We start from the raw sequence: 25,755 nt of genomic DNA, 5'->3' as shown, positions 1-25,755 counted from the left end.
GTGAGGCACCATTTCTAAGACTTTGCCACAGGTCAGCCTTGTGCTAAGTGTTTTCCTTGCAATTTCTCATTTTACCTGCCCAGCAATTGTAAAAGACAGCTTCTGTGCTTGCCCTCACGAACCTGTGCGCCCCAACACCTAGCGAGCAGCAGAGCTGGGATTGGACCCCAGGAGCAAACCGCATTCTCTTAACCAGCACGTTAAACACAGCGCCCTGATCTGGTGACCAAACATTGTGATGGCTCGGGAGAGTGAGAATTGCACGGAGGTTACGGTTTCGGGAGAGCTTGTCTTGTGCGAAGGTATAGACTGAGGACAAGGGGGAGCAGCCCCTACCTCGGGACTGTCATGGGGCTATGCTTTAATTAATCATCATAATTCTACAAGGCGGGTATCATTGCCATTTCCCAGATGAGAAAACCGAGCTTCAGAATGGTTCAGCAATGGGTCCAGGGTCACACAGCCATTAAACTGCAAACCCAGGATTGGAGCTGCAGACTGTCAGCCCCAGAGCCCATAGGGTACTGCTCCCCATATACAGTGGGGAGAGGAGAGGGGAGGCTGCAAGGGAGGAGGAGGCAGGGTTGACCTGAGACAGTTGTAGTGTGCAGCAACACACACACACACATATACACACACATACACACACACACACTCCCCACCTCCTTCCCCTGGCGCTGATCGCCTTTCTAAGAACCATGGGACTTTGGAGTCAGAGCTCCCTCTCAACCCCTCCATCATACTGCTGGGCAGCTGGAGGCCCTGAGCAGGGCAGGAGCTGCCTGAGGCCACACAGTGAGTCTGTCAGCCGGTGGTCAGGGATCGGGGTACAAGCAGGCCTGCCCCCCACCAGCCGCCTTGCTGGCCCTCCTCTCATTCTGGTCCTGGAGCCTCTGGCTGCTGTTTGCGCAGTTCTGCTCCCCTTCCTTGGGCACGGGGAAGGGGAGGTGCCTTTGGGGTATAAATAGCAGACTGAGACGCTTCTCTCTGACAGGAGGGTTAACCCTTGGGGCTCTGGGTACTGAGCTATGCTTCCTTACCAAGGGCAAAGGCGTAGTGGCTGCCCGAGTGGGAATATTCCTTAGAGAGCACCTAGGCCTTGTTCCTCAAAGTGTGGTCTGACGCAGCAGCCTTGGCATTGCCTTGGAGCGTGCCAGAAATGCAGAATCCCTGGCCCCACCCAAAGCCACTGAACCAGAATCCACCTTTAAAGAGGAAGCCCACGTGATGCAGAGGGTGTCTCCTTGCGGAGATGGGGGAAATGGCTCAGAGAGGGCAGGGCTCCCACCCAAGGTCACACAGCCATTTCCTGACAGGACTACATCTAGAATCTGCTCTTCCTCCCCTCCCCATTCCCCTGGCCACGCCACCCCAACTCAGAACACTGATGGGCAGGGATGCAGAACTCCAGTCCTGCATGGGGGAGGAGGGGAGGTCAGGCCGTGAAGCGTGGTCTAGGCCCAGCCTCTCCCCTGCAGTCTGTGCTCAGTCTGCCCCTGGGGCAAGACCTTGGAGCTTGCCTCTGGGGGGCAGGCAGGCTGCTGGTCTAGGTAGGTGGGCAGGCCACAGTGCCAGGCTGACTCAGCTTGGGGTAGGTTTGGGGAGTGGGCTGTTATGGTCAAGGCCACGCCTGGCCTATTTTTGTCTCTCTCCCGGAGCTTTGGAGCTTCAGGAGTTTTCCTGAAACAGCTTTTCTGAAGGAGGCTGCCGGCAGCGTGGGCTAGGAGGGAGGGCCCCTTCTTCACCTTCCCCCCAACCAAGCTGGTCTCTGAGAAACGTGGAGACCATTAAAGGCACCCCCTTTCCCATCCCTACTGCCACCATCCCCAGAGAAGAGAAAAGCTGCCCTCCCTGCCCAGAAGACCCACTGGCTTGGCCGGGGGCGGGGGGGGGGGCACGGGGCCAGGCTCCACCCATCCCCCTCACACCCTCACCAGCTCACCGATGTTGGGGTGCTTCAGCAGGCGGCAGATGCGAGCTTCGCGTTCCAGCTTCTGATGATCTGAAACACAGATGCCCAGCTGAGTCCCAGGTGAGGGAGGAAACCTCACCTACTCTGTCTCGGCCTCTTATGGTCTGCGCCCCCAAGGCAGCCCCTGCCCCCCCCCCCCCCCCCGCCTGGGTGGGAGGCAGCAGAGTAAGGGTGGTAGGGGGCGGGGTTGCAGGGCCTTGGAAGTCCCTTCCTCTCTCTGGGCCTTTGTTTCTGGGGTACTCAAATGAGGTGCATGTCCAAGTCCCATCTGAAGAGCCTGGAACACCTCCTACCCCACCCCAGGTAGGCTCCTGCTACCCCGTCTCCAGGCTTGCCCCTCGCAGGGCACTCCAGCCCTGCTAAATGGCATTTCCCCAGAGCCCCCCTGCTTAGTCCTTGCACTCAGGCTTGGGGGCCTTCACCCATGTGGTTCTCTCAGCTTGGAACTTTTCCCTCTCAACCTCCCACTGTCCTTCACTGGCCATCACTCCTTCATGCCCACCTGTCCTTCAATATGCCCTCTCCTGGCAGCCTGTCCTACCAGAAGAGGAGGGGGCCCCTCCACTGTGTTCTCAGGGCCTCAGGACAGCACATCTCACTTTGGCTCACGGGGACCTTTACCCTTAAGGGCAAGTGCTTGGTCTCTGTTGTACCCCTGGCATCTACTCAAATGCCCGGCACATAGTAGATGCTCAAGAAGTCATTGAATTATAGAATAAACCATGGACTGATCAACCTTCGGGGGGGGGGTGTGTTTCTGTGCAGCAGAAGAGCTATATTAATTCACAGAGGCTGCCTTCCTTCCAGGGGACTCTGGGCCAGGGATACCCCAGAGAATCTGCAGGGTAGAGCCCGTATGTGGCAGCCTCTGGGCTTTACCACCTGGAGCTCTCACACCTGCTCTCCAGGATTTCTGTCCAGACCCCCAGGGAGAGAGGACTTGTTCAGAATCTGTCCTGTGGTCTCCCACCCTGGGGCTCCCGGGAACAATCCTACCCGTGACTCTCTTCAGTCCTCCCAAGGACCCTGCTCTGTGGGCATCACTGTCCCCATTTTAGGCACTTCTTAATCTCCTTTCTGGTGCTTTTTTCACAATTCCATAGTTAATGCCTTAATTTAAAGAACCAGAACACAAAGGGAACCAGTAGAATATTTACTACGCGCCAGGTACTGTGCAGAGCACCTCAAGCCCATCTCAAGTCCTCACAACAACCCTTTGAGGGAGGTGCCTTCACGCTCCGACCTTACAGAGGAGGAAACAGAGGTTCCTAGAAACGAAGTACCGGGCTCACAGCCACACCTGATCCGTGGTGATCGGTGGAGCCACACACTGTACCCAGGCAGTCAGACTCCAGGCGTGTGCTTTACTGTGCTGTAGCACTCTCTGCACCCTGACTCATCGCCCCCACCTCCACCAGCCCCCAATTTCTGAATGGAAAATTGGGGCGCATAGGAGGGACCCCACGCAGACACGCAGAGGCAGAGCCCAGATTCGAACTCCAGTCTCTGGCCCCTTCAGAGCACGCAGCCCCCAAGGAAGGCAGTAAGGACAGAGAAAGTCCCAGCCCTTGTCCCCAGGCAGGCAGCTCCCCTTTCCCTTGTCCCTTCATTAGAGCAACCCCTGCCCTCCCTCCATGGGCTGCACAGATCAAGAGCAATACTGAAATGTGGATTTTTCATCAGCAAAGCAATTAAGTCCACGCCTGTCTCCGTGGAGCGTAAGCTCAACTCCCCAGCTGGAGGTGGACTATGGACTAGGAGAAGGGAGGCTGCCTACACTGGGGGAGGCAACCTCCCCCTGGTCCCCCCTCCCTCCCGCTGCCCCCCCACCCAGCTTCTTTCCCCAGCCTCCAGGATGGTAGGAGACCGATTCTGCACAAAGGAGGGGCCTCTCCCTTCTGAGCGGCTGAGGGCCCTCAGCGGACTGCGGACAGCTGGACACCACCCACCACCAGCCCTACAACCCTCTCCCCCACCCCACCCATCCCCAGCAGAACTGGAAACCAGGCCAGTCAAGTGGGGCCTATCAGAGGGGGCTGGGGGCTATAGGTTCAGGGAACAAGGTTGGTCCAGCCTGTACATTCAGGGGCTGAGGGACCCAAGCACAGAATTCTAATGTTTCACTACCACATCATGTTACCCAGGAGCGGCACTGAAAGGACATACAGGTCACACAGCCTCACACTTGGGCCTGATAGCCAGCCCTCATTACCAGAAATGTCAGGAGCTGTTTTTATAAACCTGGCAATCATCTCGTGCATTGTCCAATTACGCCACATTGCCACTCTCTGGGCTTTTAGCATGAATTTGTTGAATTTATGTAAACATATATATTATTCACCAGTTTTTGTATCTCTGACATGTTTCTATTTTCTAACATTCGTTAAAGGAAGTAGGGACTGCGTTTCTTTTGACCTCTGAGGCTTTGCCCCATTCTGTAGGTAAGGAAACTGAGGCCCAGTGATAAGGAGCAGTCCCTTTATCAAAGTCACTCAATAAGGTGGTCAAGCCTCTTTAGAACCCACAGCTCTGAGGAACCACTCCTGGATGCTCTCCGCACTCCAGCCAATAGTCTTTGGTAGCCAAGGACCTCTTATTAAAATATGAATTGAATTAGATTCTATCTCTCCCTGGCTTCAAACTCTCCAGCAACCCTTCAGACTCCCCATTGTACTTGCAACCCCAACTCCTCACCATGGCCAGGCAGACCCCGCTGATCCTGCCTCATCTTGGCCTTGGAGCTTCAGCCACAGTGACCACCTTTCTGGCCTCAGGCACACCAAGCCCCTTCCCACCTCAGGACCTTTGCACTTGCTGGACCTTTTGCCTAGGATGCTTTTCCCCTGGGTCTTCTCATGGCTGCCTCCTTCTCCTCAGGCTGGTCCAGCACAATATCACCTCTTCAAAGAGCTCCCCTGGCTGCCTTTTCTGAGGGTCCCTCCTGCCCCATCACTTCCCCACTACCCGGTCTCATTTTCTTTATAACTCGTTGTTACCTAAAATTACCTCACTTGTTTCTATGTTTAATGTTTTTTACAGTCTTCCTCCCTAGAGAACAGGTGCAATGAAAGCAAAACCTTGTCTGTCAGTCACAGCCATGCCCCAGGGCCCAGAGCCACTAAGCAGCGTGTCCAAGGAGATGGCAGAACTGGGATTTCAACCCATGTTCAAAATTACTGTACCATATTGCCTCCCATTCTCATAATTAATTAATTGACAAATCAATCTATTCAGCTAGATAGATAACAGCCTCCCAATGGTGAAATTCCCGAGGGACTCCTCCTGCCCAAGTACCTGGAAGGATTGTCCCTAATGCTCACCATGATACCTTGTGAACCTTCCCCCTCCCTCCCTAGGGGTAGGCCTCCAGGGTGTTGGGGCTAAGGGGCCCTACCCTGCCCAAGAACTTGGCAGGCAAGGGTAAGTGAAAGTAAGGTTCAAGGTGAAGTTCCTGGTGCCAGATAGTGCCAGCAGGGCAGAGCATTAGGGGAAGTACAATCAGGCAGCCTGGAAGGCTCTACCTGCAGAGTGAGGTGGGGGAGGGGGCGCTCCACCAGGCAGGTGGGACTCTGGCCAGAGGAACAGAAACCAGGGGTGAAAAAATAGACCTCCAAGTCTTGGAAGAGGAAATGCTCCCACCCTCTAGAGGGCCTCAACCGGGTTTCTGCTCCTGGGAGGTTGGAAGAATAATCCCAAGGGCCAAGATTGCCAGGCAGGGGTGGGGAGTAAGCTGAGGAAGATGAGAAGGATCTGTCTTTGGATCCTTAGAGCATGAACCTGAAGCTGAGAGGCAGCATGAATGAGCTCGCGCCACGCTTCTCGCCCAGTGTCCTGGGACTGGGTGCCCGGGAGCCAAGGAGGTGATCCCTCAGCGCTCAAGTGGCCAATGGTTACTATGGAGGTCTCTGTACCCCTGCCAGTCACTCCTGGCTGCACCAGCCACATCCATGTGCCCAGCATCCCCTAAAATATTAATGAGTTTCTTCTCTGCACTGGCTAAGACTGTGGCTGGGAAGCCTACGGAGCCCCCTGACAGGGGGTTATCATTGAGCGAGCGAGCTATGGTCGCTGCGGACGGGGGATTTTTCATTGTAGGAGCTTGGGCCTCACCTACTGACTCCAGCCCTCCAGGATGGAACTAAGGCAGCCACTTTTTTTGAAGGCTCCTGAGGGGATCTGGCAGGGCCTGAGACAGGCAAAATTTTCACTTTCCATTCCATGTCCTTAAGACTTCTTGAAATTGTTTACACTACAAGCATTTTATCTAAAAGGGTATTTTTAAAATACATATGAAAAAATAATCTCCTGGGTTGGGGAGCCACTCAACAGAACAAGAGGCTGACCGGGGTGGGGAAGGGGAAGCTGCAGCTCCCTGGGGTGAAGGGAGGGACGGACACTCCAGGTGGGCCGGGCCCCCCTGCAGAGAGCTGCCAAAGTCCCCAGGGGCGCCAGCAGGGGAAGCTTAGGGTATGTTGCCAAATCTTCAGCATCAAACTTCTCCCCTCCCCAGGCACCATAAGTGGCAAACAAAGGAACCTGCTAGAAGCAGCTCTATTCCTCCTCTCCCGCTGGGGAGAGAAGCCTTGCAGTTGGCAGACTTCTCTGAGATGGTTCCCCTGAGAACCTCCCCTCTCACACCCTCCACACTCAGCTAGGCCTGGGCTGCCTTCCTGTAAGGATATCAAAGTCCCAACAAATGGCCAAAGACAGGGGACTTGCTGATTTCCCCTTGGCGCTGCCCAGAGTCCCCACTGCCCAAGGAATGCTTAGTCACCTTCCAGAAAAGGGACAGTGCCCCTTCCACTGCCTCCCATACACATCTGTCTCTTCCTGTCAGAGCGTGTGTGTGTGTGTGTGTGTGTGTGTGTGTGTGTGTGTGTGTGTGTGTGTGAGAGAGAGAGAGAGAGAGAGAGAGACTGAGAACCAGGAGGCAGGGAGAGGTGTCGCTCTGAGAATACTGTGAAGTGGCTTAAGAGGTCCAGTGCCCAGGGAGGACCTTGAACCCTAACCCTCCCTCATTTTGTAGTAACATCAACCAGTCGCCCCAAGCCATGGCACTAATCTTGCCCCCACCCCGCCCCCGCCCTGTATCTCAGGGATTGGGACATCTCCTTTGATCACAAGAGACCCAAAGCACACAAAGGGCGCCAGACTGCCACTCACACCACAGGAAGCCAGGCAGGTTCCAGCATCTGGACGTGAGGCCACGCTCCCACAGCCGCCCTACACACCCTGGCTCCCTGCCCCTGGCTCCAGCTCCAGACTTTCCACCGGTATCGTCCGTCCACACCATGCTTCCATGCCGAATGTGTGCCATCTCGGCCCCCGACCCTCAGAGAACCACCCTCCACACATCCAGCCTCTTCTCCCCACAGGACACTGGCTGCCCACGGGGGAGTTCAGTAACTAGGAGAAAGTGCTGGGCTCCCAGCAGCACTGAGCCAGAGAGATGAAAGACGGCAATGCGCGGTCCAACATGGGGCCTGCTGGGAGGCCTGCGGGGGGCCGTGTGAACATCCTGTACCAGACTCTGTGAACCCTACACCTGCTGGGCACCAGCCACCACACAGATGCATTATGCCAGATCAACACCTGGCCATGACGCCAGCTCCTCGCATGACGTCTCCCGCGCTGCACCTGTACCCGCCGCACCCGGCAGGACACCCTCCACCTCCAAGGGTCCCCAAGGCAGCTTAGACACCATTCAGAGAAGGCACTAGAGTTTTGAAGATAACTTTCCCCAACACACTGACCGTGGATGCTACCATTACTGCTCTAACCACACGCTAAGGGCAAGAAGCCAGGCTCCTGGGCAGGCTTTCCAAGTTCCAATATCCACATGGACCACCAATGTAACTTGCTAAAATGCAGATCCTGATTCCTTAAGCCTGGAAACAAGAATGTTCATTTCTAGCAATCTCCTGGTAATGCTGACACTGCTGGTCTAGGACCACTTCCAAACCAGAATTACCTGGGGATTTTTTTTTTTTTTTTCAAATCCTGGTCACACCCCACACGGATGAAGTCACAACCCCTTGGTGGGGAGGAAAGCATCAAGAGTTCTTAAAACTCTCTAGGGGTTCCAGGGTGAGGACAGGTTGGGAGCCCCTGTTCTAGGGACTAGTTAGGGATGAGAGGGTGGACCAGTGTGGTTGAAGCAGGATGCCCCTAGAGTTCACTGGATACCGGGAGAGTGCTAGGATGTGCTGGCTGCTGTCCTAGGTACTGGGTATAGCAGGGAATGAGAGCCGTCCCCACCCGCTGGAGCTTATAGCCAAGATGCATGTTAAGTAAGGGACCAAGCCAGCAAATGGGACTGGGGGAAAGCGCAGACTGGGGGAAAGCCATAAAGAAGGTAAACAGTAATAACCGATATAAGACGGGGGAGACGGCCTCAGATGTAGGGGTCTGGGAAGTCTCTCAAAGGGTGTGACATTGAGTTGAAACCTGAAGGTTGAAAGAGGGTCAGCCTTGTAAGGAGCCAGATAAGGGAATGGTGGGTGCACAGGTCTGGAGATGAGAAAAGAAGCAAGTGGCAGAAGGGCAGGGAAAGGAAGTCCCGCCTGGCACCTTAGCCTTCACCCTGGGTAGGAGGCAGAGAGCCTGGCCTGTCGGAGAGGCTGTGTCCTCTTGTCTAGATCTCATGAGGAAGGAAAATGGAGGGGTCTGTTCTCATAATACCCACAGGAAGAAGAATCTCCCTCTGCAGCATCACCCAGGGGGTCACACCCAGGTCCTGCTTTTAACCCAAAGCATGGAGGGGAGAAGAGCCCCAGAGGGGCAAGCAAAGCATGGATCTGCCACCTACCTCTGGCCGAGAGCTTCTTGGTGTTGATGATCTTAGCAGCATACTCCTGGCCAGCCAGCACCTTCACGCACCTGCGCACCACTGAGAACGCTCCCCTAGGAGGACAGAGAAGGTGAAGGAGGGAAGGAAGAGCCCAAGGCATGCTTCGTTAGGACATGCCAAGGTTCACGCACCTGTACCTCGTTGGCTAGGGAGACCCCCTGCAGGGCTGCTCAGCTCACAAGGGGTAAGTAGCCTGACTCAGGGACAGGGCAGGGCTGGCGACCCAGGAGAACGCCCGCCTGCAGGTTATGAGACCTTAGCCTTGTGAAGGATGAGCCTTCCAGAAGTGTAAGAACTTGGGTCCACCAGGTTGTAAAACATTAGAATCATGTAGGGTCAGAATCACAGAATCTTACCTCCGAAAGATTTTAGTTTTCAGGCTTTTGAGTAGGGAACACATCAACATGACTCAAAGTTCAAAAGATAAAAAAAATGTAGGTAGTAAGAAGGCTCCCTCCCACCCCTGTACAGCAGTCTCCGAGGTCCCGACCCCAGGGACAGCCAGTGTTCCATTCCTTGAGCATCTTTTCGCAAATACTCTCCACCACATAAAGGGCTTTGGACCCCGCATGCTGTTCTGCACCCTCCTTTTTTCGGGAAATATTTCAGAGACACTCCTTCCATACTGGAACATACAGAGCTCCTCATTATTTCATCAAATGGCTGTCCTATAATTCATCTAGCCAGTCCTCTACCAATGGGCAATTAGGTTAGTTCAATCCATAGTTCCATGCATATTACAAACATCCCTACAATGACTAACCTTCTACATGTGCCTTAGAATTATGTTTCCCACATGTGCAGGTGTCTGTGGACCCACTTTGAGAACTGGTATTACTTGGTCAAAGGGTAGGTGTTATTAGTGATTGTCGTAGATGATAGGAGATTATCCATCTTAGAGATCATAACGACTTACTTTCCCCGGTCTGCAAGGGGACCATTTTCCTCCACCCTTGTCCCAGTGTGTTATCAAACTTTCTTATCTTTGCTAGTGAGACAGGTGGGAAACAGCCGCTGGGTTTGATTTGTAATCCTCAAATCACCAGCGGTAGGGAAACACTTAGAGCGAGGGCTGTGTCTGTGCTTTGCATGGGGACACTGATTATGTGAAAGGTGGCCCGTTTCCCAAATTGTTCAATATTTTGATAAAAGCCTGCAGTCTGGATATTTATGTGAAATTTCCCAATTTTTAAATACTGGCCCCTTATTCTATAAAAAAAAAAAAAAAGTAAACATAGTATCTGGAAAAACAAACCTAGTGTAAGGAGGGTCAGGTGGTGCATCTAGGAACGACCTCATCCCCCCTACCATGAAGGTCATCTAGTGCAATTCTGTCGTGTTACAGAGGAGGCCCCTAAATAGCCAGACCCTGATGGTTGTCACCGCCATTAGTTCCCTAACCACAGACTAATGGCAAGAAGCATGTCTATAGGCAGGTTTCCTCAATTTTAATGTGTATATGAGTCACCAAGGTGTCTTATTAAAATGCAGGTGCTGATTCCTGACGTCAGCAGTGGAGCTGAAGACTCTGAGCCCTAGCGTAGCTCGGTCAAGATGGCTCATATAGTTAGCTGTAGGGCCAGGTCTAGAACTCGGGTATTTGCATACACACTGGCCCCTACCCCCCGCCACCACCCCCACCTCCCCCGCCCCCCTCCGCCCAAGGGAGCCTGCCACTCCCAGCTTCCTGATCTGGCCACCCTTCATCACATCCTCCAGACTTTGATGCCCTATCCTCCGCACAAGGGCTTGTCCAAGCCCAGGAAGCCTGCCATCTCGGCACACACCCTGGGCATAGCGTCTCTGGTTTCATGTCTGAGCCTCATGAATGGAGTGAATGGAAAACTGGAGAGGGATAAGGAAGAAAGAGCCAGCAGATGAGCATGAGACCAGGAAATGTGACCTTGTAAGAAAGCACTGGAAAGCACCAGACTATGCACTTACACTAGAATTCCTCAGCAAGTGGTTCGTCTCATGTAACAGTGGACCCTCCCTGGGGGGGGGGGGCGGTGCACCCTTGCTGTCCTTCCCCACAATCCCCTGCTCCTCCCACCCCAGGACAGCAGCAAGATCTGAGTTTCCTTCTCTGGGAAGCCTTCAAGTTAAGGATGCCCTCATCTGTGTTCCCAGAGCGCTCCGCCCCTCCCCATCTAGCCCAAGTTCACAGTTGCTCTGTTGTTTGTCCTGTTTGTCCCTCCCACCTGATGGTAAATTCCTGACAGACAGGACTGTAACTTTCTTTCCCACGTCCCCTGCCCTAGTATCCCGTGTCTTCTACACACGGGGCCTCCATAAATGTTACTTTGCAGAAATAAGAAGTGGATTGAATTCACAGTGAGAGAGACTGACCGAGGCAGGGGAATGGACATTATGTCAGGGTGTTAGGAACAGGAACAGGCATCGGAAGAAGGTCTCTCAAAGGTGCCCACCCTACCCAGACGGGGGGGATGGACCCAAAGACCTTCAGGTCCCTGCCCAGCTGGAGATCACAATCCCCAAAGGCCCCAGGTGAGAATGTTAAAAGTGGCCTCATCCGGGAAAGGTTGGAGAGCTCCAGGGAGAGCAGGGGCACAGGCAGAGAACTCCTGAGTGCAGGGGCTGGGTCCTGCCTCACTCACCAGCATCTAGCTGGTGTTTGGTCCAGAGCTTTCAAATAATGTGGGCTGGAGGGATGGAGGGGAGGAGTAGGGGCAGGAAGGCAAGGAAGGCAGGATGGATAGAATTTCTCCACTAAAGAAACAAATTCTAAGTGAAAAGTACAAAACGAAATGAAAAATTCTGTTCCAAGCAAAGACCTTAGACCCATGCTTATCAAACTGGCTGCTTTGAAATCCCCTGGGGATATTTTAAAAACACATATACCAAGGCCCTATCCAGACTTAACCAAACCAGAGCTTCTAGGTGGGGGCACAAGGAATCTGTATTTTCATTTAACAAGGGGATTGTCTCCTGCTTGCCCTCTGGGGGTGTCCTGCTAGAGGCTCTGACGCTGGCACTGATGGGGACTGTCACATACAACTCTCTGCAGGGGAGCTTGGCAGTCCCATGAACCTAGGCTCTGCCCTAGGAGCTGAGGACCTAAGAGCTGCATCTGTAAGACAAGAGAAGGTACATTTGCTAAACTTCCTTCTCAGAACACAGTGCCAAGCTTTTGTGTAAATCCCAGCTTCTAACTAGGGGTCCTTTTTTTTTTTTTTTTTAAGATTTTATTTATTTTCTTGAGAGAGAGCAAGAGAGAGAGAGAGCACAGAGGAAGAGGGAGAAGCAGACTCTGCTAAGTAGGGAGCCTGGTGTGGGATTTGATTCCAGGACCCCAAGATCATGACCTGAGCTGAAGGCAGCTGCTTAACCAACGGAGCCACCCAGGCGCCCCTAACTGGGCGTCCTAACTAGGTTCTAGTTAGGGGAACTGACTAGGGGAGGGCAGCCACAGGGCCCATGTACCCACAGAAGGACATCCTGTGCCTCTGAGAATAGGTATGTGCATTTTTTTCTGGGGCAAGGATGCATAGCTTTTAGCAGCTGTTCAGAGGGAGGAGCTTATCAAAACCAGTTCAGAGCTACTGATGCAGAGGGTACCAGCCTCTCACACACCCAGACAGTATCTTCCTTTTAAATGCACGTGCACCACTAAGCTCCTTCTAGACCATAGCAGAACTGTGGAGTTGACATTAGGATCCCCATTTAACAGATGGGGAAACTGAGGCCTCGAGTGAACAGGCATATTCCTAGTGCATCTGTGAAAAGGATCCAGGTCACCTGCACTTACTCTTCTGACTCCACCAAAGGCAGGAAATTGTGACCCTCTAGAGCAGGGGCTCTGGGCTCACAAAGCTGTGAGCCCAGACTTATCCTCAACAGGATATTGAACTAGGCACTTCACCCCGACCTATGCAGCCTCGGGTCTCCATCTACCCTGCTCACCACGGTGCTGGGGGGCCAAGAGACAAGGGGCAGAGGAGAATCTGCAGCAGAAATGAGACTAACCTCCTCTCTGGTATCTTTTGCTTTAAAAAGGCCTATTTCTGCATTCCCGTCCTGCATGAGCAAGTGGCCACAGCCCAGCAGCCTTGGCAAACAACAAAAAAGCCAGCCCAGTCCTCCCACGGCCCTGAGGCCCTGAGGCCCTGAGTGGAGCAGGTGGGCAGCAGGGGGCGGGGCAGGAACTTGGAAACGGCGCAGGGCAGGGAGGGGAGGAGGCCAAGGTGGGGAGCTCAGGGTGGAAGGCTGAGACCCGGGGTCCTGAGAGGAAGGGACGAGGCCTGCGTGTGAGAACCCAGTGTGAGCGTCCACAGATGGTCCCAGGAGGGTCTGTGAAGGTGTTCCTGGGTGACAAGGGGTCCAGGGGGCCTGTCTGCCCACAGCTGTGGGCGGCCAGCCTGGGCAATGCCCTGTGTGTGAGATTCCATGGGGCTCTGGGTGTGACAAAGCGCACGTGTCTCACCCTGGGTATGAAATATACATCCACATCAGCAAGCACAGAACGTGGGCCGGGAAGCATGTGTGTGTGAGACAGACAGACACAGGAGGGACAGGATCTCAGCTCTCAGCCCCGCTGGGAGGTCCTGGACAGGGGCCTGCCCCAACACGGGCCTCACTTTCTTTCATCTGCCACATGGGGGTTTGGGTGGGAATGAGCCCTTTCCATCTGTAATATTCTCTACCAGAATATCCTGTGACGGTGAAAATATTCCGTGTTGTCCAATGTGACAGCCGCTAGCTTCATATGGTTATAGAGAACTTGAAAGCTGGCTAGTAGGAATGAAGAACTGAATTGTTAATTTTATTTCATTTGAGCAGATGTATGTGGCTAGTGACTACCATGTTGAAGAAGGAAGTTCTATGGGGATAAGAACAGGGATTCCTGAGCCGGGCGAACCAGAGTTCAAATCACGGGGTAGCCACTTACCTGCAAGCTACTTAATCTCCGAAAGTCTGTTTCCTCCCCTGCAAAATGTACATGAGAACAGTACTGGTCCTGTGCAGTTGTTCCAAGGATTCAGTGAGATACAATAAGGTATGTGATGGGTTTAGCACAGCCCCTGGAGTCTAGTAAATGCCCGAGAAACGCCTTTTATAGGCATCATTATCTACGAAGTGATGAGAACAGCTGGCATCATCAGAAACAAAATGGACCTTGTTTGCCAAGCTCGGGGAAGAGGAAATCCAGGAGAGGAGGTTGCGGAGGCCACGGTGAGGAGGGAAAGGGGCTGCAACCCAGGGTAGAGCACCCTGCCCCATGGGTGTGGACACAAGCAGGCAGGGAGGCCCCGCCCTGCTCTCCAACAGACAGATGGAGAGGGCGCTCTGAGAGTGGGTCCAGCAAGGCTAAGAACATAGGGAATGTGCTAATGGGCCGTGAAAAGCAAGATTCACACTGGGAAATTGCTTTCTGGCTGCCTGGCAGGCTCAGTGTCCTGGGAGTTGCTGGCTGTCAGCCCACAGGGGGCTCACCACTCTTGCTGGCCTAAAACAGCCCAAAGTGCTGACGTGGAAGCCAGGTGAGCCTGGGAGCAATCGACAGGGAGTTGAAAGAGCTGGGTCCTCACCCAGCGTGGCTACCAGCTTGTTTACCCTCTGGGCCTCAGTTTCCCCATTTGCAAGATAGGGATGAGGACCCTCAGCCATACTTCTTCCTGGGCCATTTGTGAGAAGTCTCTCCTACACAGGGATGGGAAGAGGTTCCTACTACCCAAGACTGCTTCCTGCCAATTTCCTCTAAAGTAAATGTCCCCACCTTTACTCTGAGCTGCCCAGAGCCCAGCGCAGGCCCCTGGGTCTCAGCAGGCAGAAGACTGTTTATGGGGGCCTTTTGGAGATAACTCCCCTCCACACCGGACCCTTGAATTGTCAGGGGTCCTGATAATTATTGGGTCTTCTCTTCACTGGCTGCTTCCTCAAACGCACACATGTCTCCCTTATTCTGGAAAAATCATCATCCTGCTCCCCCAAAGTTTTTAAATTAAAAACCACGAACCTTTCTCTCGACCCAACAGCTTGGGCCACTTCCTTCCTCCTCCTTTGCTGCCAAACTTCCAGAACAAGTGTCCGACATCCGCTGCCTCCTCTTTCCACCTCCCACACTTCATGAACCCACCACAATCTGGTGCCCACCCCCGGGCTCCCTGGAAGGAAGCTGTGCCAGCCCCGCCCACCCAATGCCCCCGCAAGCCCCTGCAGCCCCAATGGACCTGATCCACTTTGCCTGTCCCACACCAGGCGACATCTGGCCTCACTGACCTCAGGCTTGGAGGCCCAGCTTCCCTTTCATTTCTAGGTGGCTGCACTCTCTCTGGCACCCCACCTCCTCTCCCCCAAGATCACTACCCTCTGTTCTCTCTCCTCTGCCCTCTTATCACTTCCTTCCATCTCCTCCACCTGGGCTTTAGCTGGGAATCCCTGGGGAGGTCATGAACACCCTTATATTGTCAATAAAATGGTTCTGTGTCTGTGCATTATTCTGTTCATCAACTTCACAAAGCTTTCTGTGATCCCACCACCCCTGCAAATGGCACAAGCCACTGACTGCCATACAAAATTGAAACCTGCGTCTCTACAACCCCTCCTCTTTCCAGAATTCCAGTCCAGAGTTTCTAGCCACTCATCATCTTGTCTGGATGCTACGTGACAGGCAGCTCATAACCAAAATCTGATCTCCTGAGGAAAGTCTCCCCACTCTCAGTTAAGACACCTAAGCATTCTCCCTCTCTGAGATGAGCTGGGGTGATTCCAGAAACTTCCCAGTTAAATGCAGGCAGACCTGTTATCTATGAGAGGATTAGTATCCTGAACCCCTTGGTGGTCAGTAGCTCACAGCCCAGGTTAGCTGATCTGATCACTCAGCAGAGAGCAAGGCCTAGGGGTGTGGAAGCCAGAGTAGATGGAGGCAAAATGTTGGGGGAAGGGACAGAGCTGGGGCCGGCCACCAGAGCAGCTCCACCAAGGGGCCAGGATGTGGGCCACATGTGGCTGCAGGAGGAGCTGCCATGCCCAGTGATATCTTCCCATTGAGGTCCACCCTTTCCCCATTTCACAGATGAGGAAACTGAGGCCAAGACCTTGAACCCAGGACTCCCAACTCATCATCCATTGCTCTCTCCAATACCCCATCCTCTCAGATCAGAGGGGCCCCTCACCTGGGGTCTGTGGGCTTTAGGGCAGAGGGATCTGCGGGAAATAATACACAAATTCTGTTGGTTGTCATGAGTGTGCATTTTTCTAGGAAAAGTGCCTGTGGGTCAGATGAGATTCTCTGAGGAGTCCTAGATTTCCTGAAAAGTTAAAAAGCTGGGGTTAGGTTTGCTGAGAAACAGAAGGGATACTCTGTTTCCAAAACACCTACCTTTGAGAGCTTTAAGCAAATCCCTTCACCTTTCTGGGCCTCGTTTGCCTATTTGTGAAATCAGCTGTGGGTCAATTCTAAACCCACTCTCCCTTAGTTATTTCTTTTCAAGCGGTGATGCCCTTTTAAAATCACAAACAAAACACAGCTATTCAGGTCCCCAAATGGCAAATAGATCAGAGGAGAGAGGACCTTTGGGGGCTGGAGACCCCATTTGTTTGGTTTTTCTCTCTCTCCTCCCCAGTTCACCATAGCAGCTCTGCCCAGAACTCCACAAAAGACAGCATTTTACAGCCAGAAAATTCTAGGACCTTATTACTGAAGCCACACGTCTCCCTCCTCCCATCCCAGGCTGCAGCCACCCACGGCCAGGCTCCAGAAGATGCGGCAGGGACTCGGTGTCTTTGAGCTGTCCCCTACCCCACAGACCTACCCCATGCCAACCCAGCAGAAGTCTCGTGGGGGACACAGAAGGCCTGGGAACCGGAAGATTCTGTTTGCTGAGGGGAACATTGAACCAACAGAAGTCCCAACATATTTCTTGTTTTGGCTGTGCATGGGTTTTCTTGAATGGGTTATAAAAAGGGAACTTGAAAAATATTCTCAGACCTTGGAGATAGGACCAGAGCAGACAGAGCAGGGGGTGATGCGGAAGGTCTGCTTTCTCCCCAGGCTACATCCACCTGCACACCCTGAAGGCTTCCAGAGGTTCAGAGAGAGAGGCTCCAAGGGCTAAGGGGGCCAAGCGCCAGACTGGAAAGAGGTTGGAGTGCCCTACTTTTGTATGTCTTTGGCTTGTGTGACTTTGCGCAGGACCCTGGCCCTCTCTGGGCCTGAGTTCTCGATCTGAAGGACAAAGGAGCACTCCCCATTCCAAGTGAGCCTGAGGATATTCTGGCCCCTAAACCATCTCCCACTGCATGCTTGTGCCATCTCACCAGCGAAGGCAGGAGGAAGATGGAGGCAAGGGGTGGGGAGGGCTGTGAGTGTGTGCCTGTCTGGGGCCACAGTGTTCCCTGCCTCCTGAGGCTGTGTCCATCTGGGGGCCTGGAGTTGGGGCGTGGTGGTGGGAGACGAGCGGGTCTCATAATTCAGAAGTCCTGCCTATGCTGAGCTGAGCTCCACCTCTGTGTTCCTCTCCACTTTGGCTCTGCACAGGAGAGGACACCAGCTGAGAGGGAAGGGGAGGGGAGAGGGGGAAGGAGAGGAGAGGAGAGGACATGCTCCCTCAAGCCCTCTCAGAGGGGTCCTTTCTTCCTGCTCAAGTCCTCCGGCTCCTCAGCTTTCCCTCCCTTGGCTTGGCTTCCAGAACTGCCCCACCCTGCCAGGCTCCCTCTTTAAGATCATCTAGGAAAGGCTTTTACAATTTGCTTTGGGCCCTAAGCACCCAAAAGTCGGGGACAGACTGAGCAGGCCTAAGAAGAGCAGAATCCCCAACCTCCCTGCGGCTAAGTAACACACCTCAGAGCCTTTGCCTGTGCTGTTCCCACTTTGAAGCACACTCTTCCATCTTCTTCCTTCTGACTAACTCTGATTCAACCTCCAGCTCCCCAATGTCACCTCCTTGGGGGAGCTTTCCCTGATACCTTCCCCATCCCAACTAGCTGTGGTCTGTGCATCTCATAGCTCTGTGTTTGTGCTCGTAGTCCTTACCTAGTTGCATTTAAGTAATAACTTCTGGGGGCGCCTGGGTGACCTAGTAGGTTAAGCATCCGACCCTTCCTCTCAGCTCATGCCCACTTTCCACTAGGCTGTGAGCCTCAAGGGGCAGGGACCACATAAGCCTTGCCTATGGGACATCCTGGGCTCGGCTCAGGGCTGTGCTCAGGAAACACTTGTTGCGTGGATCCAAGAGGCACAGACATGTTCCTCCTTTTATGTGATCCCCAAGGCCCTCTACTTTCTCCAGCACAGACATCTTGGGGGCAGTAATACCCTGGAAAGCCTGGGCTAGGCCTCAGCTGGTGGGGACCTACTCTGGGGTCTGCGCTGGCCTGGCCTGGGGCGGGGAAGGGGCAGGCTTCCTACTGTGCCCCAGAGAAGCTCCAAAGAGAAAGCAATACAGGTAGCCTGCGTGCAGAAGAAGGTAGACTCTGGCACGGGGAGAGGCGTACAAATGGGGGAGGGCAGGGTTGGGGAGCAGGTCCTGTGCTGGTCCCACCCTGAGGGACACTCAGAAGCCCAGTCAGCATCATCTTGCTCTCCCTGCGCTGGGAGGGACACTCGTGCCGGACTCTCTGTCAGAACCCGCACATGCGCAACAAGGAGGCAGGCTTTGGGCTCCGAGGCTCGCCCTCCCCACACAGGGAAGGCCGGGGTCCCAGACTGCAGGGGTGCTGGCAGCGGTGTCACTGTGTGCTTGTGTGGGGAGGCGGGCGGGCAGGAGGGAGGCTCGGTGGAGTGTCAGTGTGTCTCGGGCTGTGTGGGGGCGGCTGTGTGGGGGCGGAGGGCTGCGGCACGCACCAGAACATGTGCGTGCGTGCCTGCCTCTCGGGTGGCTTGGAGGGGGAGGAAGGAAAGTCTGGCCCCTTCCCTGGTCCTGCACCCTCCACCTTGAGGACCTCCCTGCCCCTCACCCCTAACCCAGCATCCCATCCTTGGTCTTCGGTCCCTGCACAGGATCTGGTCCCCTACTTTGACTTTAGCATAGCCTCTTCCTATGGCCTGGGGCTATTTCTCTCTGGGTGTTGGTTCCACCATCTAGGCTATAAATAGACAGCGTATGGGTCCTCCCAGTTTGATGTTCTGGGAGTCGGAAATTTCCCAAGTGTGCCTTCCACAGAGGGAAGCTAAAGAGGGTAGCACCTCTACTGGGGCATTTCAGCATCTGCAGAGTTATTCTGATCCCCATTTCACAGATGGTAAAGCTGGGGTTCACAAAGGACAGGGGACCCACACGGGGTGGTCCAGTAACTCTGAGGCAGAGTCATGACTGGAAAATAAGCCTCAGCTCAGAATTCTCTTGCCCAGAAGCGGCAGCCCCTCTGCCCTAACAGTGTTCCTTGGACGCAACAGCAAGAGGGGTCCCTCTCACGAACTGCCCCCCCAAATGCCGACGCTTGCACACTGGGCCTCCCCCTCCTCAAGCTTCAGCTGTTCCTCTGTCTGACGGTGCAGAAGCCCTCTGCCTCCCTCAGAGCTAATGGATGGAGAGCGGCCTCACTGGCCCCAGAGCTCTGTGAATGTGAGAGGCTATTAGAAGCAAAATGAAAGCACACCCCCATCTTTGGGGGTTCTCTCTCCCCAGCATTACCCTACAGAGCCTCCTGATAGCTCAGCCAGGGAAGGAGGGGTTGCTTGGTGGATGTTAGAGCTTGTCTCCCGTGAGGCAACCACAGCATCCGGGTTCCTGGTACCTCAGTGTGGGAAGCAGCCTCTGGGCCCCAGGTCCCCCCGCCCAGGCCCAGTTCCTGACACACACCATGCGGGTAAAAGGGGCAGAAAGCTCCAGAACCAGCTCTTGCCCTTCCCTCTGCCCACCTGGCTTGCCCCTCCCCCAGCCCAACACTGCCCTCCAGTCGATTTCATATCCCAGTTTCTAGAGAAGAGCGGGCTGCCCTCTATCTGGTCTCCCTCCCTCGCTCTCCTTCTCTCAAGTAAAACCTCCTTCTGGACCACTCAGTGATTACACAGGCTGCAGAGCAATTCTCTGCCTCCCTCACCTCTCCTGGAAGTGGGATCCAAAGCCCAGAGAATGTCAAAGGCTGGAGGAGGCATACTCCTTCTCTGCCTCCTAGAACCAGATCCCTTCCTCCCACATCCTGGGTTCTGCCCGGAGCTCTGGCTCGGCTGCCCAGACCCGCTCTGACCACGAAGCTGCCATTACCACAGCTGGCTTCCCAACAAGCTCCGGTGCTCCTATGGGCTTTTATTTCTTGTATCTTCTGGGAGGAAGAAGGGTGGGGGTCAGGGAGGAGTGAGTGAACCAGTCTCTGGATTCCACCTTAACCTTCTATGGGACCTGGAATCAAGATCCTACTTATGTGCACCCTATGCAGAGTGGGACCTTTGTCCAGGAGCACCGAGGGGCCTCAGAAGCCACTGCCGAGGGCCCTCGGGACTCAGGATCACTCCCCACCCAGCTGGCTGCCCACCAGGTGGGAAAGCAGCAGCTATTCTTACATCCATAGCCAGCCCTGCCTTGGACTCCTAGAAGGCCTGCAGTCATAAGCCAGGGCTCACTGAGTGGGATGCCACGAAGCCCTCCAGACACGTGCCCTCCTCTCCAGCCAGGCAGCTCAGGGCCCTGCAGAAAGACCTCCAGTGCCTTCCCTGCTCCCTTGCAGGACTGTGCCAGCTGCCTTGGCAAGTCGCCCTGCCAGTGATCTGGAGTGGGCTCCTGGAATGGGGACTCAGCTTCTGGGGGCTGACCACAGGGTCCAGGCCGGCGGGGATTGTGGGTCCACAGTGGAAGGCTGGGCCCTGCAGACATCTTCTTGGCTTCTCCCCACAGAAGGGGAGCTGGGTCAGGCCCTTCCCCCCAAGCTGGGCCAAGTCCAGACAAAAGGTAAACCTGTGGCAGTCCCCAGCTTTGGGCTTCAGCCTGCCTCGCCTTGGACAACAGTGATCCCGACAGTAGTCCCTGCTGAAGGCCCACTGTGTGCCAGGCTTGTCATTAGGTCTTCACGCGTGCCATCTTACTGCATCCTCACAGCAAATGCTTTTATCTCCAGACTACAGGGGGAAAGGAGTGCGTCATGTGGCCAGTGTCACAGAGCTATGGGTGATGAGCTCCAGGGCCTGGGTCATGGTCTGGGCACTGCCCCTACCTGCCCCACTGGGTGCCTGACGTGCAGACCACAAGTCCCAGCTGCTCCCTGAGGTACCCTGGCTTTTTTAACCCCTGCATCAGAGGCGGGAAGCCTCACTCCCTCCCGGTACAAGCATCCTTCAGCCCAGGCCCATCCCCAGTCTTCCTAAGGTCCTGCAAGCTCCTGACATTGTCCGCAACATTTTGTAGATCTGTGTGTTTCTCTGGAGAATGTAGACTTGGGCTTTCATCAGATTCCTGGAGGAATACGCGACCTAAAAAAGGTTAGGAGCCCTTATGGTTCCGAAAGGAAGAGGTCTGAAATCGATCCATCACGGACTAGCCGTACCTGCCACCCTCGCTTTGCCTGCCATGGCTACACCAGGACTCCCTGTCCTCTGGAATTCTGCCCCTGCCCCGGTCCTGGCAGGCAGTGGGGTCAAGAAGACTCGCGAAGGCTCTCTGCACCAAGTCGCCCCCTCTCCCCTCCACCAAGCATCCGGTCTTCATGATATCCATCTCCTCTTGGGGCAAAACATCACTTTATTTTCACTTGAAGGGCCTGAGTCACATCTCAACTCCATTTCCCTGCACTATGTGACGCAGCCCTCCCAGCACCGAGGCTCGGTCATTCCCTGAAAGGCAGCTCCCAGCTAATGGGGGAACCCTGGCGTTCCGGGAGGGGGGAGCACGGGAACCCTGCCAGGCAGGGGCTCTGCGCCCTACAGCAGACAATATCAGACCTCCAGAGAATCTCGTGCCTATAGCCCGCCCCTGCCCCCAGCACAGAAACACACTCAGAAGCACAGTGAGTCTGCAGGCAAGAATGACTACACGCCTGCACGTGGGTGTGTACCTGTACAAGGGACCTGGTATGTACCTGGGAGTGCCAGGATAGCCTGGTATGTGAGTGTGAGAGTGTGTGTGTGTGTGTGTGTGTGTGCAGGCAGCCTACTTGTACACAGCCACAGGCCCACCTCCCACACATATGCAGACACCAGCATGAGCTCACACATGCCTTCAACACCCACACTCCCACCCGAGCCTTTGGCCCAGGCCTCACACACACGCATATAAACCTTCCCATGTGTATGCCCATCCATCCCCACACAAATGTGCATGTCCGGACCTCCAAGGGATACCACTCTGCCCAAGTCCCATACACACATCCTTACACAGACACATATTTGCACAGACCCAGGCCTCAAACACGTCTCCGGCTGACGTGCACACAGCTCTGACCTGCCACACGTGTGCACACACAGTGACGCACGTTCACACCCGCACCCCTATGCGAACCGGTCCACGGTACCCCATGGGCCCCTTGCACGCTGTCACAGTTGCAGGCCCTCCACATGTGGTTCATGCCAGCACCTCCTGCCGGTGCACCCATGTGAACATTTGCATACACTCTTGGAGCACATAAGTGTACCCCAGAGTCAGTCCTTACACAGCACACATCAAAAGACACACTGGTATGTGCCCTTCTGGACTGCACACTGGCGCAGATTTGCTCCCGGCGCCCCTTTCCCCAGCGCTCCTGCTGCCCTGGCCAAGACCACCCCGGGCAGGGGAGCTGCTTTGCCCAAGGGGCGAAGTCTGCCTCCAAGCTGTACCCTTCCCCTGAGCCATCCCTGGGGCCTCCCTGGACCGATCTGGGAGAGTCCAGGATGCTTTTCTGACACTCCACGACCCCAAGAGGCTCTCCTCTCCCCCATCCTCACACCCTTCTCTCCACACCAGTCATCAGGGGGCATAAAATGAGCTCTGGGGCCGGACAACACTGCCAAGGAACCGGAGCTGGTATACCACTTAGCCCCTGAAATGGTAGTGCTCCCCCCAACTTGCCCGAGTGCCCCTCCCTGCCTCTCCACACCCCGGGAGCCCCACAGGCCCTTAGTTATTCACCCCTGCTATACTGATGCCCTCCCTCTAAGAGGAGCTGGGAGGAGGGAGGGAAGGAGGGAGGGAGGGGATGTGTTTTCTCAGAGAAGTTGGCCACTCTGCACAGTTGCTGGTGATGCCTGAAGTCAGGAGGGTCTACCTGGGAGATGGCGAACTCTCTCCCATCAGAGGTGTCCAAGTTGAGGCCAGATGAACACCTCCCGAGAAAGTCAGCAGGGGGTTCTGGCCCCGGATTTAGCTGCCTGGGAAGATCCTTTTTTAACCCCAAGTGTCTAGAAATCTGTGTGTGCCCAGTAGTGTGCACTCGGGTGCGTGTGTCTGTGTGTGTATGTTTGTGTGCGTGCGTGCATACTGGCGTGCACCACTAGCCCTTCACCCCTACACACACACTCAGCTGGTTGGCCTTGGCACCTCTTTGCACCCGTGAACATGCCTACACCCAGCTCTGGGCAAGTGTCCCCTCAAACATGCAGACTTCCTCCCTGTGCGTGCACAGGAAGCATGCAGGTGCACACTCCCGGCCCGTGACACTGACCCCCTGCACCCTCCAGAACTCTCTGAGGTGCAACTCACTTTCCCAGTTCCTCGAAGAGCTGGTACTCTTCCGTGAAGCGGGTGCAGGTGATGGTGGCCATCCTGGCGCTGGGTGGGCAGGCGAGGCTTGGGGCTGGAGGACCAGGACTGGGGCTCTGCTGCTCTGCTCCTGGAACTAAGGGCCACTCGCCTGCCTGTGCTGCCGAGTGAGAGCCGAGAACCAGCTTGACTGACGAGCCCCGGGCTTCTGAGCAGGGCACTGTGGCTGCTCACAGCCTCGCGAGCCTTCGTCAGCATCCAGGTCCCCATGGCAACCACCTCCGAAACGCCCTGTTCCCGTTGCCCGGGTAACTGCCTCCCCAACACCTGCCTGCCTTCCACTGCAAAACCTGCTCCCGGACGCCCTGGCCCTAGCCACACACAATGCTGCAGGCCTGTGTGGGCCCAGGGGCGGGTGGACCCGGCACCCCCACGGTGGTGGATTGACCAAGGAGCCTGGGGAGGGGGAGAAGAACAAACTTAATCCACAAGTGATCGTCTCTCTCCCCACCTCCCCCACCTCCAACTGTGGGTCCCTTGTAGCAGACAGGATGGGATTAAGTGGGGCAAAAAGGCAGTTGCCATGGTAACGTCCAGTGGGTGCCACATTCTGGGATGGTCCCCAGGAAAGACAGGATGCAGTTACCCTGGCAACTTCATCTCCTCTGGAGAGACAGGTATTGCCCCGTTGCCCTGGCAACAGCCGGGTTCCAAGGTTTACAGGAAGCGATGGCTAATTCATTGGGATCTCTCTCCCAGTGGATCACTGTAGTCTGTAACTGTCTCTCTGCTCCCCTCTGTATTTTGTTTTTTGCCTCTGTCTCTGTCTTCCTTATTGTGTTCTCGTTCTCTGCCACCTTGTCCATCCCACTGGTGCTCTAGCTTGAGGGACAAGTGCAGAGGAGACATTGGGATTCTGGAGGGAACGGCCCTGCCGGCCCGCTCACCCCCACCCCTCTCCTCCATTCCATGCCCCCAGAGGGACCATGGAGATCTGGTCTCCTGGGGCTCATGTCCCAGTTTCTGCTTGTGCTTCAAGTCAAGGTGAAAGAGGCGGAGGCGGCAGTGGGGAGGGAAACATGGCCTGGCATGGAGGGGAGTGGCCATGGGCCTGCCCTGAAATCCTCATTCTCTCTTTCTCATTCCCCTTTTTCCCTGCCAAGTTCAACTCTTCAGGGCAGCAGCCAGATCCATGGCCCCAAGATCTCACTCAAGCCTGGGGGTGGGGGAGGTGTGGTTTGGAAGGAAAATGGTTGGAATTTAAGGATCTGAGTTCAACTCCAGTTCTGCGGTTTGTGAGCTGTGTGACCCTGGGAAAGTCACTGCCCCTCTCTGATCCTCCGGCGTCCTTTTCTGCAAAACAGAACAAAGTTGCCACTGCAGAGGAAGGCTGTGAAGAGGGAGTGGGTTAAGGGCTGTGGAAGCCTTTGGGAAGTATGTAAACATGAGGCCTCTTTTTAGTTTCTGGAAGAGGAAAAGGAAGGTCTAAAGCGGGACCATGACCACCCCCATCACTCTCGCTTGGACTCAGAATTTCACACCCACCTCCTCCACTCAAGCTCATTTCACAGCCCACCAGGCTGAGGTCTCATGCCAGCATTTGCCCACAAGGAGCCCAGGTGAGATAAAAGGGTCCAAGATCCCAACCTTCGGAGCTGCTAACCCACCCCTCTGAACCTTCCAATTGCCTTACTGGTCACCTCACTTGCTGAACATATTGTCCACTTCTTGGTAATCCCCAACCCTAGCGGGTCCCTGACTCACTACCTTGGGGCCTGGGGCCCCTGGAGACGTCTGGGTACCCTCTCCCACAATTCTGCTCCTCTCCCTGGGCATCAGGGGTGGGAGAGAATGATGAGATTGGCTCTCCAACTCAGGACGTAGCCACTTCTTCCCAGGAGAGAAACAGGAGGGAGGCCGAGGGGAGGGAGAGGAGGCGAGCTAGGGAGGAGGGGTAATGGCTTAGCCACTAATTGCACCATTACCACCTTCAGAAAAAGGAAAAACCACTCCGTTTTGTTTCTGCGCACAATATGCTTCCTGCTCCTGCCGCCAACGTTGCAATTCAGAGGCAGAGAAGAGAGGCCTTTGCTCGGGGCGCACAGCTGGTGGGAGCGGGCTGGGCATGGAAAGCTGAGGCTGCCAGGGGTGAGAGGCAGATGCAGGGGAAGTGGGGGAAGGGCCGCACGGCCACCATCCCGCCCAGACCCTCTAGCCCTTCCTGGGAGAGGCATCCATTCGTGAAGGTGTTGCAACAGACCTTAGTGACCTCTGAGGCCACCTCGGTCACTGTCCAGGGGAGAGGAGAGGGACTCCACCATTTATAGGCTGTGGGATTTTAGATGAGTTGCCTAACTTCTCTG

The 25,755-nt window shown here is 55.0% G+C and overlaps 1 protein-coding gene across 2 annotated transcripts in view; it reads right to left on the bottom strand.

Moving 5' to 3' along the window:
* Nucleotides 1–23,617, bottom strand: part of CAMK2A (calcium/calmodulin dependent protein kinase II alpha) — a 57,823-nt gene extending 34,206 nt beyond the window's left edge. The window contains exons 1-3 of one of the 2 annotated variants that reach the window (XM_082726270.1): nt 23,393–23,617; nt 8,781–8,875; nt 1,943–2,002 (exon numbers count right to left, since the gene is read on the bottom strand). In XM_082726270.1, coding sequence (XP_082582396.1) covers nt 1,943–2,002; nt 8,781–8,875; nt 23,393–23,454 — 217 coding nt within the window. In that variant the 5' untranslated portion in view covers nt 23,455–23,617. The remainder of the gene's footprint in view (nt 1–1,942; nt 2,003–8,780; nt 8,876–23,392) is intronic. The other variant, XM_082726269.1, reaches the window with a different exon arrangement.
* Between the last annotated feature and the right edge of the window lie 2,138 nt (nt 23,618–25,755).

Source organism: Mustela nivalis, assembly GCF_964662115.1.
Source record: "Mustela nivalis genome assembly, chromosome: 3".
Taxonomy (NCBI): Eukaryota; Metazoa; Chordata; class Mammalia; order Carnivora; family Mustelidae; genus Mustela; species Mustela nivalis.
The sequence above is the reverse complement of the archived record's forward strand: the minus strand, read 5'-3'. Positions and strand labels throughout refer to the sequence as shown.